The sequence below is a fragment of the Halichoerus grypus genome, chromosome 14 (assembly GCF_964656455.1).
Source record: "Halichoerus grypus chromosome 14, mHalGry1.hap1.1, whole genome shotgun sequence".
Taxonomy (NCBI): domain Eukaryota; kingdom Metazoa; phylum Chordata; class Mammalia; order Carnivora; family Phocidae; genus Halichoerus; species Halichoerus grypus.
The window spans coordinates 14,119,907-14,137,824 of record NC_135725.1 but is presented as its reverse complement, the minus strand read 5'-3'; the positions used below and the strand labels follow the sequence as shown (position 1 = coordinate 14,137,824).

Genomic DNA, 17,918 nt, shown 5'->3' with positions numbered 1-17,918 from the left:
CTGCTACACACACATTGTTTTATGGTTAGTGGAGGCTCCCATCCATGTTGGGTAGTTGGGTCACACACATAGATGACGGTCCATGGTAAGGCTTTCAGGCTCTACCACGCCACAGGAGCAAGCCAGAGCTGCTCTCAAACGGTAATAATTGCCAGCAGGTCGTGAGTTTCCTACTGGGGATTGCTAGAGGTTCTAGAATATATTCTATTGGTCACAGATATGTTGGGTATCATTGGGTCTGCTGGGCCATAAGGCTCAAGTGGCAGGCAACTTGCACCACAGCCCGCACCTGCTTCAGAACGATTTCTCGCTCTGGATCCTACTCAAAACTATCAGCTTCACAGCGTACTAGGTAAACAGGTTGGAACATCATGCTCAAGTGTGGCATACGTTGCTTCCAAAATCCAGAGAACCAACGTACATTGTGCTTCTGTAGTGGTGAAGGCAATGAAGCAACTTGTGTCTCGCTTTAAAGAGCCATGCCTCAGGGGCGCCTGGGTGGCTCAGACGGTTAACCGTCTGCCTTCGGCTCAGGTCATGATCCCAGGGTCCTGGGATCGAGCCCCACGTCGGGCTCCTGACTCAGCGGGGAGTCTGCTTCTTCCTCTCCCTCTCCCTCTGCCTCTCCCACTGCTCATGCTCTCTCTCTCTCTCTGTATCTCTGTGTCTCAAATGAATAAATAAAATCTTTAAAAAAAATAAAAAATAAAAATAAAAAAAAGAGCCATGCCTCAGACTATTGCACTCATCAAAACATCACACATGCGGCAGGGCCCTGAACTCTCATAGACTTTCTCGCCTACCTTCTGGCATAAATGTGACTTACTAAAGCATGTAGGGTACTTGCTACTTCCTGTTCCCCAGTTCCAATTAGCATCATGTCATCATTCCAGTGGATCAGACTGAGGCTATGTAGACTATCAAGATGATCGAAGTCCCTTTGGGCTCTATTACAACAGACTGCAGGAGAGTTCACAAGGCCTAGAGGCAAATCAGTAAAGGTATATTGTTGCCCTGCTTGGCAAAGGCAAACAGCTTCAAAATGCTTCACATTGTTATTAATGATGAGGATGGAAAAAAAGCATTTGCCAGGTCAATAGCTATAAATGGATACATAAGGCTATACTGATTTGTTTTAGTAACGATACCGCAGCGAGGCCATGGTTATGATTGGCATTACCATCTGTTTAATTTTGCCATAATATATAATCATCTCCATAACCCATCTGACTTTTGTACTAGCCAAAGAAGCAACTGGAATGGGGATGTGACAGAATCATATCACTGCAGCTTTCAAGCGTTTGATGGTGGCACCAACCTCTAGAATTCCTCCCGGGACAGGGAATTGCTTTTGGCTTACTATCTTGAAGGGAGAGTTTTCGCTCGACTTTTTCTATAATGGTACCCACAGTGTCATCTGCTCTGTGACTATAGGAGATGTGCTCTTTTCCTTCAAAAGCTTCCACCCAGGCTTTCTGATTATCCACTTAAGTTGGAAACTCACAGTTTCATTTCTCCTTTATCCTTTGTACACACTCTGGGACCGTCAAAGGAAGCCAGGTGGCCCCATGATCTATATAATCATTATTACCACCATAATGACTAAATGCCGCAACTACTTGATCTGTCCTCCTCCTGCCCACATGGGGATAATCTGAATAATCATAATGCTGCTATATACCAGGGATTATGTGTCCCATTTTCCACTGGCAAATAAGTCTATGCTTTTCAAATAGATGGGCAACCCAACCTCAGAATCCCATTCTAAATGTCTATTTTCCAGGGCCACTTGTGATAGCAATTTTTATGTCAGTCAAGATCCCAGAAAGAAAAAGATGACATGCTAATATTGGATAGTTTAGGGGTGCCTGGCTGGCTCAGTCCATTGAGCATGTGACTGTTGATCTCGGGATCGTGAGTTTGAGCCCCACACTGGGTGTTGAATTTACTTAAAAATAAATAAATAAATAAATAAATAAATAAATAAATAAATAAAATTGACTAGTTTAAGGAGTGTTTTAAAAAGAGACTATTCAGGGGGCACTTGGGTGGCTCCGTTGGTTGGGTGTCTGCCTTTGACTCAGGTCATGATCCCAGATCTCTGGGATCAAACCCCAAGTCAGGCTCCCTGCTCAGCGGGGAGCCTGCTTCTCCCTCTCCCTCTGCCTCACCCCTCCATTGTTCTCTCTCCTCTCTGTCTCAAATAAATAAATAAAATCTTAAAATAAGTAAATTAAATAAGAAGAGACTATTTACAAGGAACTGAGTAGGGTATAGGGAATCCACAAAGCATGGTACAGTACCCTAAGGCTAGAAAGAGCATGACATCATTACCACCTCTAGACTTGAAGGAGCATTAAGGATGTCCTTCTGGAACTAGAAGAAAGGTCTGTATGTACAGAATCATCGGACTATCTCTACGTATCCTCAGCCTGCCCGTGGTGACCCCACAGGAAGGAAGCCGGGGGAATAATCAGGACTCCTCTTTCAGGGATTCCCATTACACGACTCCAATTGGAAGCAAAAGGCAAGGACACCCATGGATGTAACCCCTACAGTCAGCCTCCCGGGTCACAAAACAGGGTGCAGCAGGATGGAGAGTGAATCTAGAGGGACAAATGGAAGATGTACTATGGTTTTAAAAAATTAACTTGTGTGTGTTTATGTTTGGTCCCTCCACGTAGATTGTAAACCTCTTGGGGCAGAGACTGCCTTATCCTTCCATGGATCCTCCCATAGCACCTGGGACAGTTTGGCATGACTGAATGGATGAAAGTACCTCAGTGTTCATAGGTGTGCTATAACACGTCCATAAACCAAGTTACAAAGCATGATTAAAAAAAACAACTATGTTAAGGAAAAATATGCCCTTATGTATTGTACCCAATTCCAGAGTGATTGGTACACAGGGGAACAGAGCACAGCATCACAAAATGACTGGATCAGGTGAAACTCTGACAGCATTTAATATACTCCCAGCTGAACAAAGATTTCAGCTCTCCTTCAATGATTTCATAGGTAGGCGTCAGGCAGCCCAGCCCCTGCTTTTGATTAGATGAAATCAGATCACCCAGCTTGTGGCTTTAAAGTAATAGCTGAGTAACGGATGGTAATTTCCCATCTATTATGCTAAGGCTTCCTTTCCAATGGGTTTTTGTGCATTCTGCTAAGTGACTCTGATTTTCATTTCCCCAACACATTTTTCTTTCCTGAATGCCCTCCCTGTATGCCTTGTTTTGACCGTCAATGGCTTAGTACAGTTTGCGAGGATTTGTTTTTCTCTGCTACAGACTGATTCTTTTTACCTCACTTTGATTTGTTAGGAAGGATCTGACCTCCTATCAGTGACAGGAGAGGTGTAGAGGGCTTTTTCTGCAGATAATAAAGAAGTAGCAATTTTATTACATTGTATTACAGAATTTGAAGAGTAAGGAAGAGAGAGCAGAGGGTTGCCATAAGAAAACCAATCACCCAAGTGTACTGCGGCAGAACGTGTGCCTGGACACATACAAAGAGTCAAAACAAAGAAGGGTTTAAATATAGAGAGCACGTCATCACCTTCTCACCCTGGGGCCATATATATTGATACACACATGTTAACTTAGTATCAACATGAAATCAAAGTGCTATGTTCACCTCTCATGACCACAGGTGGCAAAATAAAGTAATAGATTACTGAGTGATACTGGGCTAGTATGACAATTATTCCCCTTGAAGATTACATTTCAATTTTTGTAAGTCTTTATTACTGAGGAATAACATACATAAAGTGCAATCTTAAGAGTATAGCTCAAGATACACATATGTGCATATATGCACATAACTCTCACCAGATCAAAAAGTAGAACATTTCCAGCACTCTAAAAGGTTCCCTGCTGCTCACTTTTAGTCCTACCTCCAAGGGTATCCACTATTCTGACCTCTATCAACACACATTAATTTTGCCTGCTTTTTTTTTTTTTTTTTCATTTAAATGGAATCATACAGTATTTCTATTTTGTGTCCAGTTTATTTTTTGCTCACCACTGTGAGATTCAGCAGTATCGCTGTGTGTATCACTAGATTATTTACTTTCACCGCTGAGGAATATTCTATTGTATGTATACACCACAATGTATTTATTCATTCTATCACTGATGGGCATTTCATTCCTTTGAATAAGACTGAACAAACTGCAAATAAATATTTAACAAATTGTACTTAGATATAAATCAAAGAATAACCTCTTACCAGAAATTAAGAGATACACTTTCCTCCTCTATGCATATCCAGTGGCAATTTTGAAAATGCCTTTCTTTCTCTATGATAGCAACACCTAGTGGCCTAAGAAGGCTATAGGTCTGGATGTGCGCGTTTAGATTTACAAAGTGACTTTTAGTTGTAATAGACCTCCAATAGCATCTAGATGTCCATTAAAACCACATAACAACGTCCGGGCCCCACTAGAAATCATTTAAATCAGAATCTTTGAAGGTGAGAGCCCAGGACTGGTAAGTTATAAAAGCTGTCTTGGCGATTTTAATGTGCAGCCAGGGCTGAGAACTACCAATCTAGAACAGTTTTTGCTGAACATCATAATCCCCTGGAGGGCTTGTTCAAACACAGATTGCTGGACCCCACCCCGAGTGTATTTTAGTGTATCTGGGTGGTGCCCCAAAATTTGCATCTCTAACAAGTTCCCAGGTGATGCTGATGCCACCGGTCCTGGGACCACATAATGAGAACCAATAATGCAGACTGACACCATCATTTCACACAAGAAGAAACATCAGGCTGGGCATGTGAAGTAATTTGCTGGAGTTGTAGAGCCAGTTAGGGACAAAGCTATAATCAGAATGGAGTCTCAAGTCACTTTTCCTCTCATCTGATAGCGGTATAATTGGGTATCTCTGAATGTTACATCATCTGAAGTTACGTGAAAAGACAGGCTACTTCCCTCCCACAGAAAACAAAACAAGATGTTTAAGGGGTGGGTGAGAGTAACTCTTTCCCACAAACCTATTTGCAAGAACTTAGGCATTCCGAGGAAGTGAGCAGATCACATATTACAGAACCAGGACTTGAGAAGCCAGCAGGGACGGGAAACAGAGTCAGCTTGAATTCTGACCTCTGCTCGGGAAACAATGCATTTGTCCTCTCACTCCTCCCCTCCTTCAACCGCCCTCTAAAGGCTGAGCTGCTTCAACCCAGATGGGCCATGTGGTCACAAGTCACCTGGTCAGGAGTCGGGAGACCTCTTGGCCAGTAGTTTGTCTCTCCCACACCTCTCTCAGAGCACAAGATTAATCCGTCTTGCTGTATTTCCCTATGGCTCCTAAATCTCACCCATATTTGCCCCTTACTAAAGAATGTTTCCAAGTATGGCTGGCTCGTCCCTGCCACACCTGAGGCTCAGACAGCTCTGTGCCTAAGGATCTGTAGTACCAGGCTGTGGAGAGGGGTGAGCCCATCCTCCCAGATGTGCTAACACACTGCAATGACACAATGCACCCAAAGCTTGGACGTTGGCCTGCTGAGCCATGTTGGGCCACCTTCCTGGCTCCATGAACTATCTCAACATGGCAGGAGAGCTTTGTCTAAGGGGCTAGAAGATCAGTATTTTAAATACACATCACAGGTGATTCTAATGTAACCCAGGCAGTTTCTCAAAAACTAAATATAAATTTATCATATGATCCAGAAAGCTCTTTCCTAGGTATGTGTATACCCAAGAAAAATGAAAACATTTGTTCACGTGAATACACACAACTGTTCACAACACAATTATTCATAATAGCTATAAAGTAGAATTGAATGAGTAAACAAAATTCTTATGTCCATACAATGGGGTGCTATTCAGCAAAAAAAAAAAAAAAAGAGAGAGAGAGAGAGAATGATGAACTCCTGATACATGTTACAACATGGATATATGTCAAAAATGTTATGTTAAATGAAAGAAGCCAGACTTAACGACTACCTATTTTATGATTTCACTTCTGTGGAAGGTTCATAACAGGCAATTTCATAGACACAGAAAGATTAGTTGCCTGAGGCTGGGGGCGGGATTGGGGAATGACTAAAACTGGCCATGACAGATCTTTTCGAGGTGATGGTAATGTACTAAAACTGGATTGTGGTGATAATTGCACAACGCTGTAAATTTACCAAATCATAAATCTTACATTAAAATGGGTGAATTTTATGGTATGTAAATTATACCTCAAAAAAGCATTTAAAAAGTACAGAGACAAAATTATCACTACGTTGTAGAAAAAACTTTCATAGAATTTTACAGAATTTACAGCACAATGAGGCTGATCGTTTTATCAGTGGTTCCCAACCATTCCCAGGCCAAGAATTCCTTTTTAACAGCCAAAAACAGTGACAGCTTTATATATTCTAATTGAACCTTTGGTATAAATCAAGGAAATACATACTTTGAAGAATACTATGAATTTGCATTAACTAATCACATTCACTACATATAAAAATAGTAGATAGATATGGAAAACATGTTATTATTCAGTCTACTGACAGTGCTAAGTGTACCTGTGGATTCATGAGCTTCATGCATAATGGTGGGGTCAGCGGCCCCAGAGTTGAAACTCCCTCAAAATCTTTTTGCCACCCAATGCAGCATTGAACAGAAAGAGCAAAAATACTACTTCAAGTTCAATTCCATGGTGTGTGTAGTCCTCTGTAGTCGGTTTACAGCTGGGAAGAACACGATGGACTTTTGGACCACAGGCTTGTCCCATGTGTGGGCAAAATGCACATGACAAGTGGCTCACAGGAAAAGAGGAAGGTCGTATGACTGGAAAAATACGGAAAAGTTGACTGGTTGGATGCCTGTCCAAACCAATAAGGGAGCTGTTTTGTGGATTCCTGTTTTGTCTCCAGTCTATCTCCCGGGGGCCATTTCAGTTGTAACCAGTGTGTTCCAACAGTTCCACAGCGCAAACCCCTGTATTAAATGATCGTGACCATGCAGAGACACACACACACGCCTCCCCCCGCCCCCCACGGAGCTTCTTTCCTCTGGGATTTTCAGTTTCTGTAGGACATCCTCGGAACTTTACCAAGAGGGGCAGGGCAGTATTAAGTATTTCTGGAACTGCCGATTGAGGACTTCCCATGTATAAATCAAATCACTTAAGAGGATCTGAAACATACAGTTTTTATTGCCAAGAAATGGGTTCCAGAAGCGTTTCCAAGTTATTTATAAGAAACACTTGTCTCAGTAAGTCTTGTTGTCACCGTCCACCAGCAGCGCACCTGCCTTGTTCAGCTGGCAGCCCCAAGTGTTGCAAAGGTAGAAACATAGGAGAAACTTCTTTTTAAACAGTGTATAACTGTACAGTTGTGTTTCCAAATAGTATGTTCAGTATGCTTTTGGGTGACGCATAATAAATACACTATTCTTCCTGTGTTACCAGATGTTCTGGACACTCTGTGGTGTGTTAATTATATTTTTTTTTCCAGAATAACAATTGGACCTCTTGCTTTAGAGTGCTTCACCAGAACACAGACGGAGTATACTATGTGAAAGTGTAAATAACACGTGTAAAGGCCAGTTTATCTTGTGTTTCCTGACTTTGCGGACATGCTGTAATATCCTCTGCTAAGGGACGTCACTCTCATCCTTTAGGAGACCATCTTTCCTAACCTCACCTGGTCCTGGCAATTTCCTCAGGGCCAATTCATTTCCTATATTGGTCATTTAGGTCATTGTTCCCCATGTTACCATGATTTTTCAAGGAAAAAACTCTTTTACAGATTAAAGAAAATATGTTCCACAAATAAATTTGTGACTAGATTAAAATAAAAATAAAAAGTGGAATAAATAAGGTCATAGTCAATTACACAAAAACTTGTATTTGTAATGTAAACATGCAAATTTATAATTTAAATAAAAGTTCAGTGTCATGGAATATGCTTTTCTAATTAACTTTCTCTTCTTAATTCATTATGTAATTTTAAAATAGAAATTTTTTTGATCACTGGATTTACTGAAGTTTCTGAGTTTCTCTGTGTGTGGTATTAATTACGTTAGCATTGTGCCATTACTCAGTTTTAACAAAGGAATGAAAGGCAGTTTGTAAAGTTGTTATTGTCAGAAATATTGTTTCTAAAGGTTGTTTATTGCGCTCACATTTGTCTATGTTGTCACTGAAGGGTCTATCCCTAGCAAGTACTAAAAAGAGCCAATAGCAGTTCTGACATTTCTTGTACAAATGCTTTCATTGGAGGGGTCTGCTTCTCCTCTTTCAATGTTAATAGAATTCTACATCTATTCTAATAGAATAGAATCTAATAGAATTCTATATTTAATAGAAATCTGTATCTATATCTAATAGAATTCCATGTTAATAGAATTTGCTTTTTTTTCCTTTTTCTTAACCCAAGAATTTTCAGTTTACCTACTTCTCACCCCAACAGAGCCTCTTAGGATAATTTGAAAGAAAATCTCAAAACCAAAATTTATAACTTAATATGTATAAACATCATGAATGGAGCACCTACTACAGCCAGGAGCTTCCTAGATACTATATTTAATACTTCCAGAAATCTTATACTATAGAAGTCACCATCCTCATTTTACAAATAGGTAAGATACACACAAGGTAACTTCGCAAAAGTAAAGAAACTGGTCCAGGGTCACACAATGAGTAAGAGGCAGGGTTAGGATTTAAACATCCTTTTTGCCTCCAAGTCACTCTACCTCCTATTCTCCTGAAGTAAAGATTTATGTTGCTTTATTTCAAGGCATGGTTTTGACAACAGTATACTGTTAAGTGCTTTTAATTTAGAGTTATAATTATTTTCAAATTCAGGTAACATTTACATACAATAAACTAAGCAAATCCTAAGTATTGAATTTTATATTTCTTTTTTTTTTTAAAGATTTTATTTACTCATTTGAGAGACAGAGAGAGCACGAGCGGGAGGAGAGGCAGAGGGAGAGGGACAAGCAGGCTCCCCACTGAGCAGGGAGCCTGATGCGGGGCTCTACCCTGGACCCTGAGATCATGACCTGGGCCAGAGTCAGACACTTAACTGAGCCACCCAGGAGCCCCTGAATTTTATATCTCTATACCCTAGTGTAACCATCACCTAGATCAAGATCAGGTGACTCCTGCATTCCAGAAGTTTCTCTCATGCCCCTTCCTTGTCAGTATCACACCCCCAAAAGTAACCACTATCCTGATGTCTATCACAATAAATTAGTTTTGACCATTTCTGAACTTAGATATAAACAGAATCATAAAATATGTAATCTCATTGTGTTTGGATTCTTTTGCTCATCATTATCTGTGAAGTTCATCAATGGACAATGTATACCTTTTAAAATGTTACTTGCAACTTAATGCTAATGTTGAGTTCAAAGACTTTTTTTTTTTAAATATGGAACGCTTCACAAATTTGCATGTCATCCTTGTGCAGGGGTCATGCTAATCTCTGTATTGCTCCAATTTCTGTATACGTGCTGCCAAAGCGAACACGAGTTCAAAGACATTTGATTTGCTTTAAAACAATGAAAAAACTTGGGGTGTCTGGCTGACTTAGTTGGTAGAACATATGACTCTTGATCTCGGGGTTGTAAATTCAAGCCCCACATTGGGTTTAGAGATTACTTAAAACTAAAAAAAAAAAATATATTTATTTATTTTTTTTTTTTAATTTTTTTTTTTTTAAGATTTTATTTATTTGCGAGAGAGAGAATGAGAGACAGAGAGCATGAGAGGGAGGAGGGTCAGAGGGAGAAGCAGACTCCCTGCTGAGCACGGAGCCTGATGTGGGACTCGATCCCGGGACTCCAGGATCATGACCTGAGCCGAAGGCAGTCGCTTAACCAACTGAGCCACCCGGGCGCCCCCAAAAAAAAAAAAAAATATTTAAAAAAAATGAAAAATATAATTTTAAGTAGTATTTAATAATATACATTTAAATATTTAATAAAAAATTTAATTTATATACTTCAAATTAATATTTCTAGAGGTTACAGAAAATTCTAAGCCAAATTTTGATAAAATATTGTATCACTTAGTCAATTTCTGAACACTTAGGTACTATTTGTATTTTTATATCCAATATATATTTTTAAATCTTCCTTTTTTTTTTTAGAGAGAGAGAGTGAGAGCGTGCCTGCACAAGGTTGGGGGGAGGGGTAGAGGGAGAGGAAGAGAGAGAATCTCAAGCAGGCTCCCTACTGAGCACAGAGCCTAACACAGGGCTCAACGTCACAACCCTGAGATCATGACCTGAGCTAAAAACCAAGAGTCAGACACTTAACTGACTGAGCCACCCAGGTGTCCCTTAAATCTTCCATATTAGCACAAGTACCAACTGTACATTTTATGATAATGCACATTTTTCCTTTGAAAAGAACCATTTTTAAGATTATAAAAATTTTTCATTTTTAAGATTATATAGAAATAAAAGGTGCAACTTCATGTGTAATTTTATGTAGTGATATCTCTTGAAAATCTGGTACTTTAATTCCTTAAAAGGTCTTATGTAAGAGATTTGAGAATGCATAATTATTTCCATCTGTATAATTATTGATGGAACTGCGGGACTCATTAGTATACGGCTGAGTATGTAATCCCAGCGTACTCCCATGACTCCATAAGGGTTGCCAGTAAAAACTGTGGGAAATGGTCTTGCAACATTCAATATTACACACAAATCAAAACATCATGAGTGACAAAATTCTATGCCACAAGTTATATGGAGGATATCTATAAACTTTCTATAATAAAAAAAAAATGTAGCTTTAGAACAGGGCAATCATTCAGTACACAACTAATGTTACAAGGGAAGGAAAAGACCCAGAAAGAGGGAGATAGGAAGGGATGGAGGTATGTTCAAGTTAATGTTGTTACAAACTTCACTTAAGGGGAAAAAAACGTGTAGGAACATGGAATATGGGTAATTTTGCACAAATGTGATTGAAATAATATAGGCTTTGGAGCCATATAGACTTGGTTTGAATCTTAGGTTTACTACCTTTTTTTAAGATTATTTATTAATTTATTTATTTGACAGAGAGAGAGAGTGCACAAGCAGGTGGAACGGCAGTGGGAGAGGGAGAAGCAGACTCCCTGCTGAGTAGAGAGCCCGACGTGGGGCTCGATCCCAGGACCCTGGGATCATGACCTGAGCCAAAGGCAGACACTTAACTGACTAAGCCACCCAGGCGCCCCAGGTTTATTACTTATTATCTTTCTGACTGTGGCAAGTTACTTAACCTCTGAGCTTAGTTTAGTCACCTGAAAACTGAACAACAGTTACTCAGAACACTGCTGTTTATCTTATGTGATAAAAGAAAAACATTCGTACCAAGTACATATAACAACTTTCTTTTTCGTCTCTTAATAATTATTACTGTATTAAAAGATAATCACTGCAACGTACCTTCCCAATACAACCTACTGGATATATTCAGAACTGCTTGCAAACACCTATATTCTTTCCATTATGCAAGTAGGCCTCACAAAAGCCACATCACCTGCTTAGAAAGATTACAGGTATTATGACTCAAATGTGGAAATCAACAGTCATGGAAGGGAGTATAAAAAAGTGATTTGAATTCAAGGGCATCAGCAATGAGCACTCTCCAATGATGCCTGAGACCCAACGGTTCTTCAGAAAAAATCGCTGAACTGTGTGAAATAACGGAAGATGAAAGCATGACAGAGGAGTCAGCAGAGTCCTGGTAGGATAATAGTATGGAAAACAGTGGAGTTATCCTGTCAGCAACACACATGCTATTCTCATGCATACTAACCCTAATATGCAGAACGGGTTCTGGGATCAGATGATTGTATAGGTTCAAAACCTAGACCTAATATTTTTCTGTTGTATGCCAAATTACTTAGCTTCATTTCTCATCTGTTAACCTGGATAATGATCGTTATCACTACACAGAGTCATGATGAACATTCGATGAGCTTATCATGGAGAGGGCATAGTTTTGAACAGTATCAGGATACATTCAGCACTTAATCCACATGCCCCTTGCCTTCCAAGATACCCATTTTTAGTTCTCTTTCTGCTTCTCTGGTCATTCCTTACTCTCCAAAGCCGCACAAGCCCAGGGCACAACTCAAGGAGTCCTAGCAGAGAACAGCTGCTGAGAGGCTTAAAGCCAGCCAGAGATGTCAGAGGTCACGCAGTGCTGGAGTCTGGCCTTACCCATGTGAAGACCCCAGGATTACATGCCCAGGAATAAAGACAATACTGGAGAAGTAAAACACAGGAATAAGGAACTCTAGAAATAAATGTGAAACTGCAACAGACCACCCCAGCAAAGCCTAAACTCAAGTTCTGATAGGATCAAGTTGATCTGCAGTAATTTGTTTTTTAGAGGAACTCTCTATAATGTATCATCCACAATTTCTATCATGTAATAAAAATTATTAGATGTGCAAAACAGGAGAAAGTGTCCAATAATTAAGATAAAATAATCAATAAAAGCAAACAAAAGTGAAAAAGGACTTCAAAATAACTGTGATGAATATGTCAAAGAAAAAAGAGAAAAAGATGCACAAGATAGGTAACATGGAATATTTCAACAGTTATAATCAATAAAAAAACAATCAAATGGACATGTGAGAACTGCAAAATCCAGCATCTGAAATTAGCAATTTATTAGCTGGGTTTAAAAGCACACTCAACACCTTAATCCTATTTATCTAGAAGACGTAATTATTTTTTTTTTTAAAGACTTTTTATTTATTTATTTGACAGAGACAGCGAGAGAGGGAACACAAGCAGGGGGAGTAGGAGAGGGAGAAGCAGGCTTCCCACCGAGCAGGGAGCCCGATGCGGGGCTCGATCCCAGGACCCTGGGATCATGACCTGAGCCGAAGGCAGACACTTAACGACTGAGCCACCCAGGCGCCCTGAAGACATAATTATTGAACGCAAAGAAAAGGCCAACAGGAAACATACAAACTGGGGGCACCTGACTGGCTCAGTCAGTAGAGTATGTGACTCTTGATCTTGGGGTCGTGAATTCAGGCCCCACAGTGGGATAGAGCTTATTTTTTAAAAAAGTGAAACAGGGGCGCCTGGGTGGCTGTCAGTTAAGCATCCAACTCTTGATTTTGGCTGAGGTCATGATCTCAGGGTTGTGAGATTAAGCCCTGCTCCTCCCTGCCTCTAAAAAAACTAAAATAAAATTTAAAAATTTTTTAAAAATCAAAAAACACAAGGGGTGCCTGGGTGGCTCAGTCGTTAAGCGTCTGCCTTCGGCTCAGGTCATGATCCCAGGGTCCTGGGATCGAGCCCCACATCGGGCTCGCTGCTCGGCGGGAAGCCTGCTTCTCCCTCTCCCACTCCCCCTACTTGTGTTCCCTCTCTCGCTGTGCCTCTCTCTGTCAAATAAATAAATAAAATATTTTAAAAAATAAATAAATAAATAAATAAATAAATAAAAATCAAAAAACACATACAAACTGAAGCACATAAAGGAAAAAACAAATGGAAAAAAAGAAAGCAGAGCATGAGAAAGACAAGGGACACAGTCAAAAAAATCTAAAAGTATGTGTGAAGTGCTAGAAGGAGAGGAGAAAAGAGAGAAAAACAGCTGTTGAAGAAACAACGGCCAGCAATTCTCCAAGTCTTGTTTAAGGACAGTGACCAACAGATTGGAAGAATTCAGAAAACCTTAAGTCACAAACAAGAATATCACAGTCAAATGGCTGAAAACCAAAGATAAAGAAGAAACCTCTTAAAACCAGGTTTCACATGATCTGGCCATCCATTACCTCTCTGATGTCTTATGACTCTCCAGTGATTCCTTTCCTTCCTTGCTGTTCCTTGAACACATGTGGCAAAATCTTACAATGGTTCCTCTGCCTGGAACATACTTCCCCAACATGTCTCTCTGGGCACCTCATTTAAAAAATCATAGCCGGGGTGCCTGGGTGGCTCAGTCATTAGGCGTCTGCCTTCGGCTCGGGTCATGATCCTGGGGTCCTGGGATAGAGCCCCGCATCGGGCTCCCTGCTCGGCGGGAAGCCTGCTTCTCCCTCTCCCACTCGCCCACTTGTGTTCCTGCTCTCACTAACTCTCTCTCTTTGTCAAATAAATAAATAAAATCTTTATAAATAAATAAATAAATAAATAAAAAATCATAGCCCACTTCCCACCCATTTGTACACCCTCATCCCTATGCTATCCAAGCCCTTAGACTCCCAATCACCCAACCATTCCTTATTTTTTCCTATAGCACTTTCACCTTCTAATATAATTTACTTATGTTCAATGCTTACTGTCTGTCTCCAACCACTAAAAAGTTATCTCTGAAAGGATAAGGATCTTTGTTTTGTTCGTTGTTGTACCCCACGTATCTTGTACAGTGCCCTTGCACACGTAAGGTGCTCAGTGATTATTTGTTGAATGAATGCTATTATCATATTGTTGTCATTATTATTCCAAGCCTTTGTAGTCACCAAATAAGTTCATGCCATGGAGGACACTCCATCTAATATAGTTTTCTCTATTTACCTTTGGAACTGCTTTTGATGTGTGCTAGAGTGGTACTATAGTACAGTAGTTAAAAAACAGACTCTGGGGGGTGCCTGGGTGGCTCAGTCGTTAAGCGTCTGCCATCGGCTCAGGTCATGTTCCTGGAGTCCTGGAATCGAGCCCCGCATCGGGCTCCCTGCTCAGCAGGAAGCCCACTTCTCCCACTCCCACTCCCCCTGCTTGTGTTCCCTCTCTCGCTGTCTCTCTCTATCAAATAAATAAAATCTTAAAAAAAAAAAAAAGACTCTGGCACCAGATAGCATGGATCTGCAAGCAACAGAATTCCATATATATACCTTCTGCATTTCCTAAATACATATATGGAATTTATATATATATATATATATTTATATATATAGCTTGCAGAATGTAGGCAAACAACTAAATTGCTGTCTTCATTACTAATTAATTTTAATTCATTACCAATTAATATATAATCAAATAGTAATAGTATAGTGTTCTTACGGGTTCTAAGCATTTCACATATTAATGCATTTAATCTTTCTAACAACCTCATGGAAACCAAGGCACACAAAGATTAATTTGTACCAAGACATACAGCTCGTAAGTGACACGGCAGGATTTAGATCCATGTTGAGCTCCAATGAAAAGAAATTTTTAGATTAGACATAATAATTCCTAAAAAAAATAAACAAATGAAATATAACAATTAAATTTATGTCTGCTTAAGAAAACAAAACAAAACCTTTCTTAGCACTAAAGACAGAAATGCAGATATTAGGATATGTCACTAGGTGATGCTCTTTGTTAAATTTCTCTCCTGAGAAGGTAATCTGCGGAGTTATGATTCATTCAGATGGGAAAGAACTTATGCTAGGACTAATGATTTAGTTGGCTCTTGAACCACAAAAGTTACCTTGTCCAGAAAATAAGTTTATATGCAAAAGGTAAGCCAAATTTATGGGAAACTTTCTGTAAGACTGTAAACTAAAATATTGAGACTTCCCCAGCATGAACATGGTACCTCTCTCCATTTATTTTATCTTTCTCCATTTATGTGTCCATTTTCCTCAATGTTTTGATTTTATATTTTTAAACAAAAAATCTGATTAAAAAGGGGTAGAGGGTTTGAATAGACATTTTTCCAAAGCCGACATACAGATGGCCAAGAGACACATGAAAAGACGCTGGGCATCACTAATCATCAGGGAGATGCAAATCAAAACCACGATGAGAAATCACCTCACAAATTGTCAAAATGGCTACTCTCAAAATGACAAAAAACAGCAAGTACTGGTGAGGATGTGGAGAAAAGGGAGCCCTTGTCACTGTTCATGGGAATGTCAGTTGGGGCAACCACTGTGGGAAACAGTATGGAGGTTCTTCAAAAACTTTTAGAAATACTATATGATACAGTAATTCCACCACTGGGTATTTACCCAAAGAAAATAAAAACACTAAATGGGGCGCCTGGGTGGCTCAGTCAAAGGCGTCTGCCTTCGGCTCGGGTCATGATCCCAGGATCCTGGGATCGAGCCCCGCATCGGGCTCCCTGCTTGGCAGGAAGCCTGCTTCTTCCTCTCCCGCTCCCTCTGCTTGTGTTCCCTCTCTTGCTGTGTCTCTCTCTGTCAAATAAATAAATAAAATCTTTAAAAAAAAATAAATAAATAAAAACACTAATTCGAAAAGATATATGCAGCCCTATGTTTATTGCAGCATTACTTACAATAGCCAAGATATGGAAGCAATCTAAGTGTCCATCCATAGATGTGTGTGTGTATATGTATATATATGCATACATATACATATAAATTACAAAATTAATAAGACAAAGACATACATTGCACACTTATCAAACTGACAGAAATTTAAAGATCAAGTGTTAGAAAGGATACAGAGCACTGGAACTCTTAATATATTGCTGTAGGGAAAGGAGATAACAATTCTTCTGGAAAGACAGCTTGGCATTATACAGTAATCTGAAGATGCATATGCATATAGCTGGATGGCCTGTATCACTACTAGATATGTATCTAATAGAAATATGCACCAAGAAACAAGACATGTTTACCAAGAAACACATGTAACAATGCTCACAGCAGTATTCTTTGTAGTGGGAAAATTTTAAAATAACTCAAATGTCCCTCAACATTAGAGAGGAGAAATGAATTGTGGTAAGTAAAGACAATGGAATGAAACACAGTAATAAAATAACAAGCTTTTGGGGCGCCTGGGTGGCTCAGTCGTTGAGCATCTGCCTTTGGCTCAGGTCATGATCCCGGGGTCCTGGGATCGAGCCCCACATCGGGCTCTCTGCTCCGCGGGAAGCCTGCTTCTCCCTCTCCCACTCCCCCTGCTTGTGTTCTCTCTCTCGCTGTCTCTGTCAAATAAATAAATAAAATCTTAAAAAAAAAAAAAATTAAAAACTAAAAACTAAAAATAAAATAACAAGCTTTTTATAACAAGCAAGCTTATAAGTAAGGGGGCTTTGTTCTGTGGGCCATTTACTTGAGATCAATCTATAAAAAGGTACTTAATGAGGACCAATTTTTGAGGCTAGCACTGATTTTTCCACGAGATAGTTCTTACACAACCAATAATTCTGAATCTTGTTTAGTTTGATATTAGGTAGTATACTTTTCTAAATAATTCCCATGAACTGCAATATGATACCCTAATACTCATTTTGGCAGGTATTCTAGCATATGCTACTTAAAAATTCATTATAAGAAAACTCTGGATGAAAGTTTTATAATTATCCAGTATCATGCATAATTTATATTGTCCATGTGTGACTTTTGCCTGTTTTCTATAGGTTTTTGCTGTTTTTCTCATTAGGATTCCACAGTATTTTTGTGTAAAACTGTCAAAAGTCATTCAGAATTTCATATTTTCAAACTGACTTTTAATATATTAATCCACTTGATTGTCTTTTGTGTCTAAGTCAGTATCAAAATCTAAGTCATCATCACTTTCTTCTTCATTTCTTCTGCAACTTCTGTGGTTGGAACGCAGATTACTTTCAGGATTTCCTGTCTTCTCTGATTCTTTATTAAACCTAAAAATGAAAAAAAACTTCTATTTATTTCTCAGGCTTTTGTTATTTACCCGTAGATTGAAAAGAACTTTATACTATATTTCCTGATTAATAGGAGTCTCGTAAAATAAGTATAGAGAAAAAGATCCTTGAAGACTAACTTCAGTCAAGATCCAACCAATTAGAATACTGTGGTCAATAAAGTAGGCTCAAAGAAATTAATACATGATGTCCATTCAAGAAAAGTAGTTGCATAATGAGTAAATTCTGCTGTGATGACTGATGGATGTGAACTGCATGGATAAATATTTTAATTTCCTAAAAATATGAAGTTTTATTTTTACTATAATGATAGAAAAATGTAATGAATAATTAAGACTTTTTCCTGTTAGGTAGAAAAAAA

At 39.2% G+C, this 17,918-nt stretch overlaps 1 protein-coding gene and 1 non-coding gene across 4 annotated transcripts in view; both read right to left on the bottom strand.

Moving 5' to 3' along the window:
• Window positions 1–9,378: 9,378 nt before the first annotated feature.
• Window positions 9,379–9,482, bottom strand: LOC118527967 (U6 spliceosomal RNA). The gene has a single exon (XR_004913375.1). It is a non-coding gene; the product is annotated as a U6 spliceosomal RNA (small nuclear RNA).
• A 6,686-nt stretch (window positions 9,483–16,168) lies between these two features.
• C14H9orf85 (chromosome 14 C9orf85 homolog) overlaps window positions 16,169–17,918 on the bottom strand; it is a 72,132-nt gene continuing 70,382 nt past the window's right edge. For 2 of the 3 annotated variants that reach the window (XM_036080068.2, XM_078062199.1), the window contains one exon: window positions 16,169–17,536. In XM_036080068.2, the coding sequence (XP_035935961.1) occupies window positions 17,392–17,536 (145 nt within the window). In that variant the 3' untranslated portion in view covers window positions 16,169–17,391. The remainder of the gene's footprint in view (window positions 17,537–17,918) is intronic. The other variant, XM_078062198.1, reaches the window with a different exon arrangement.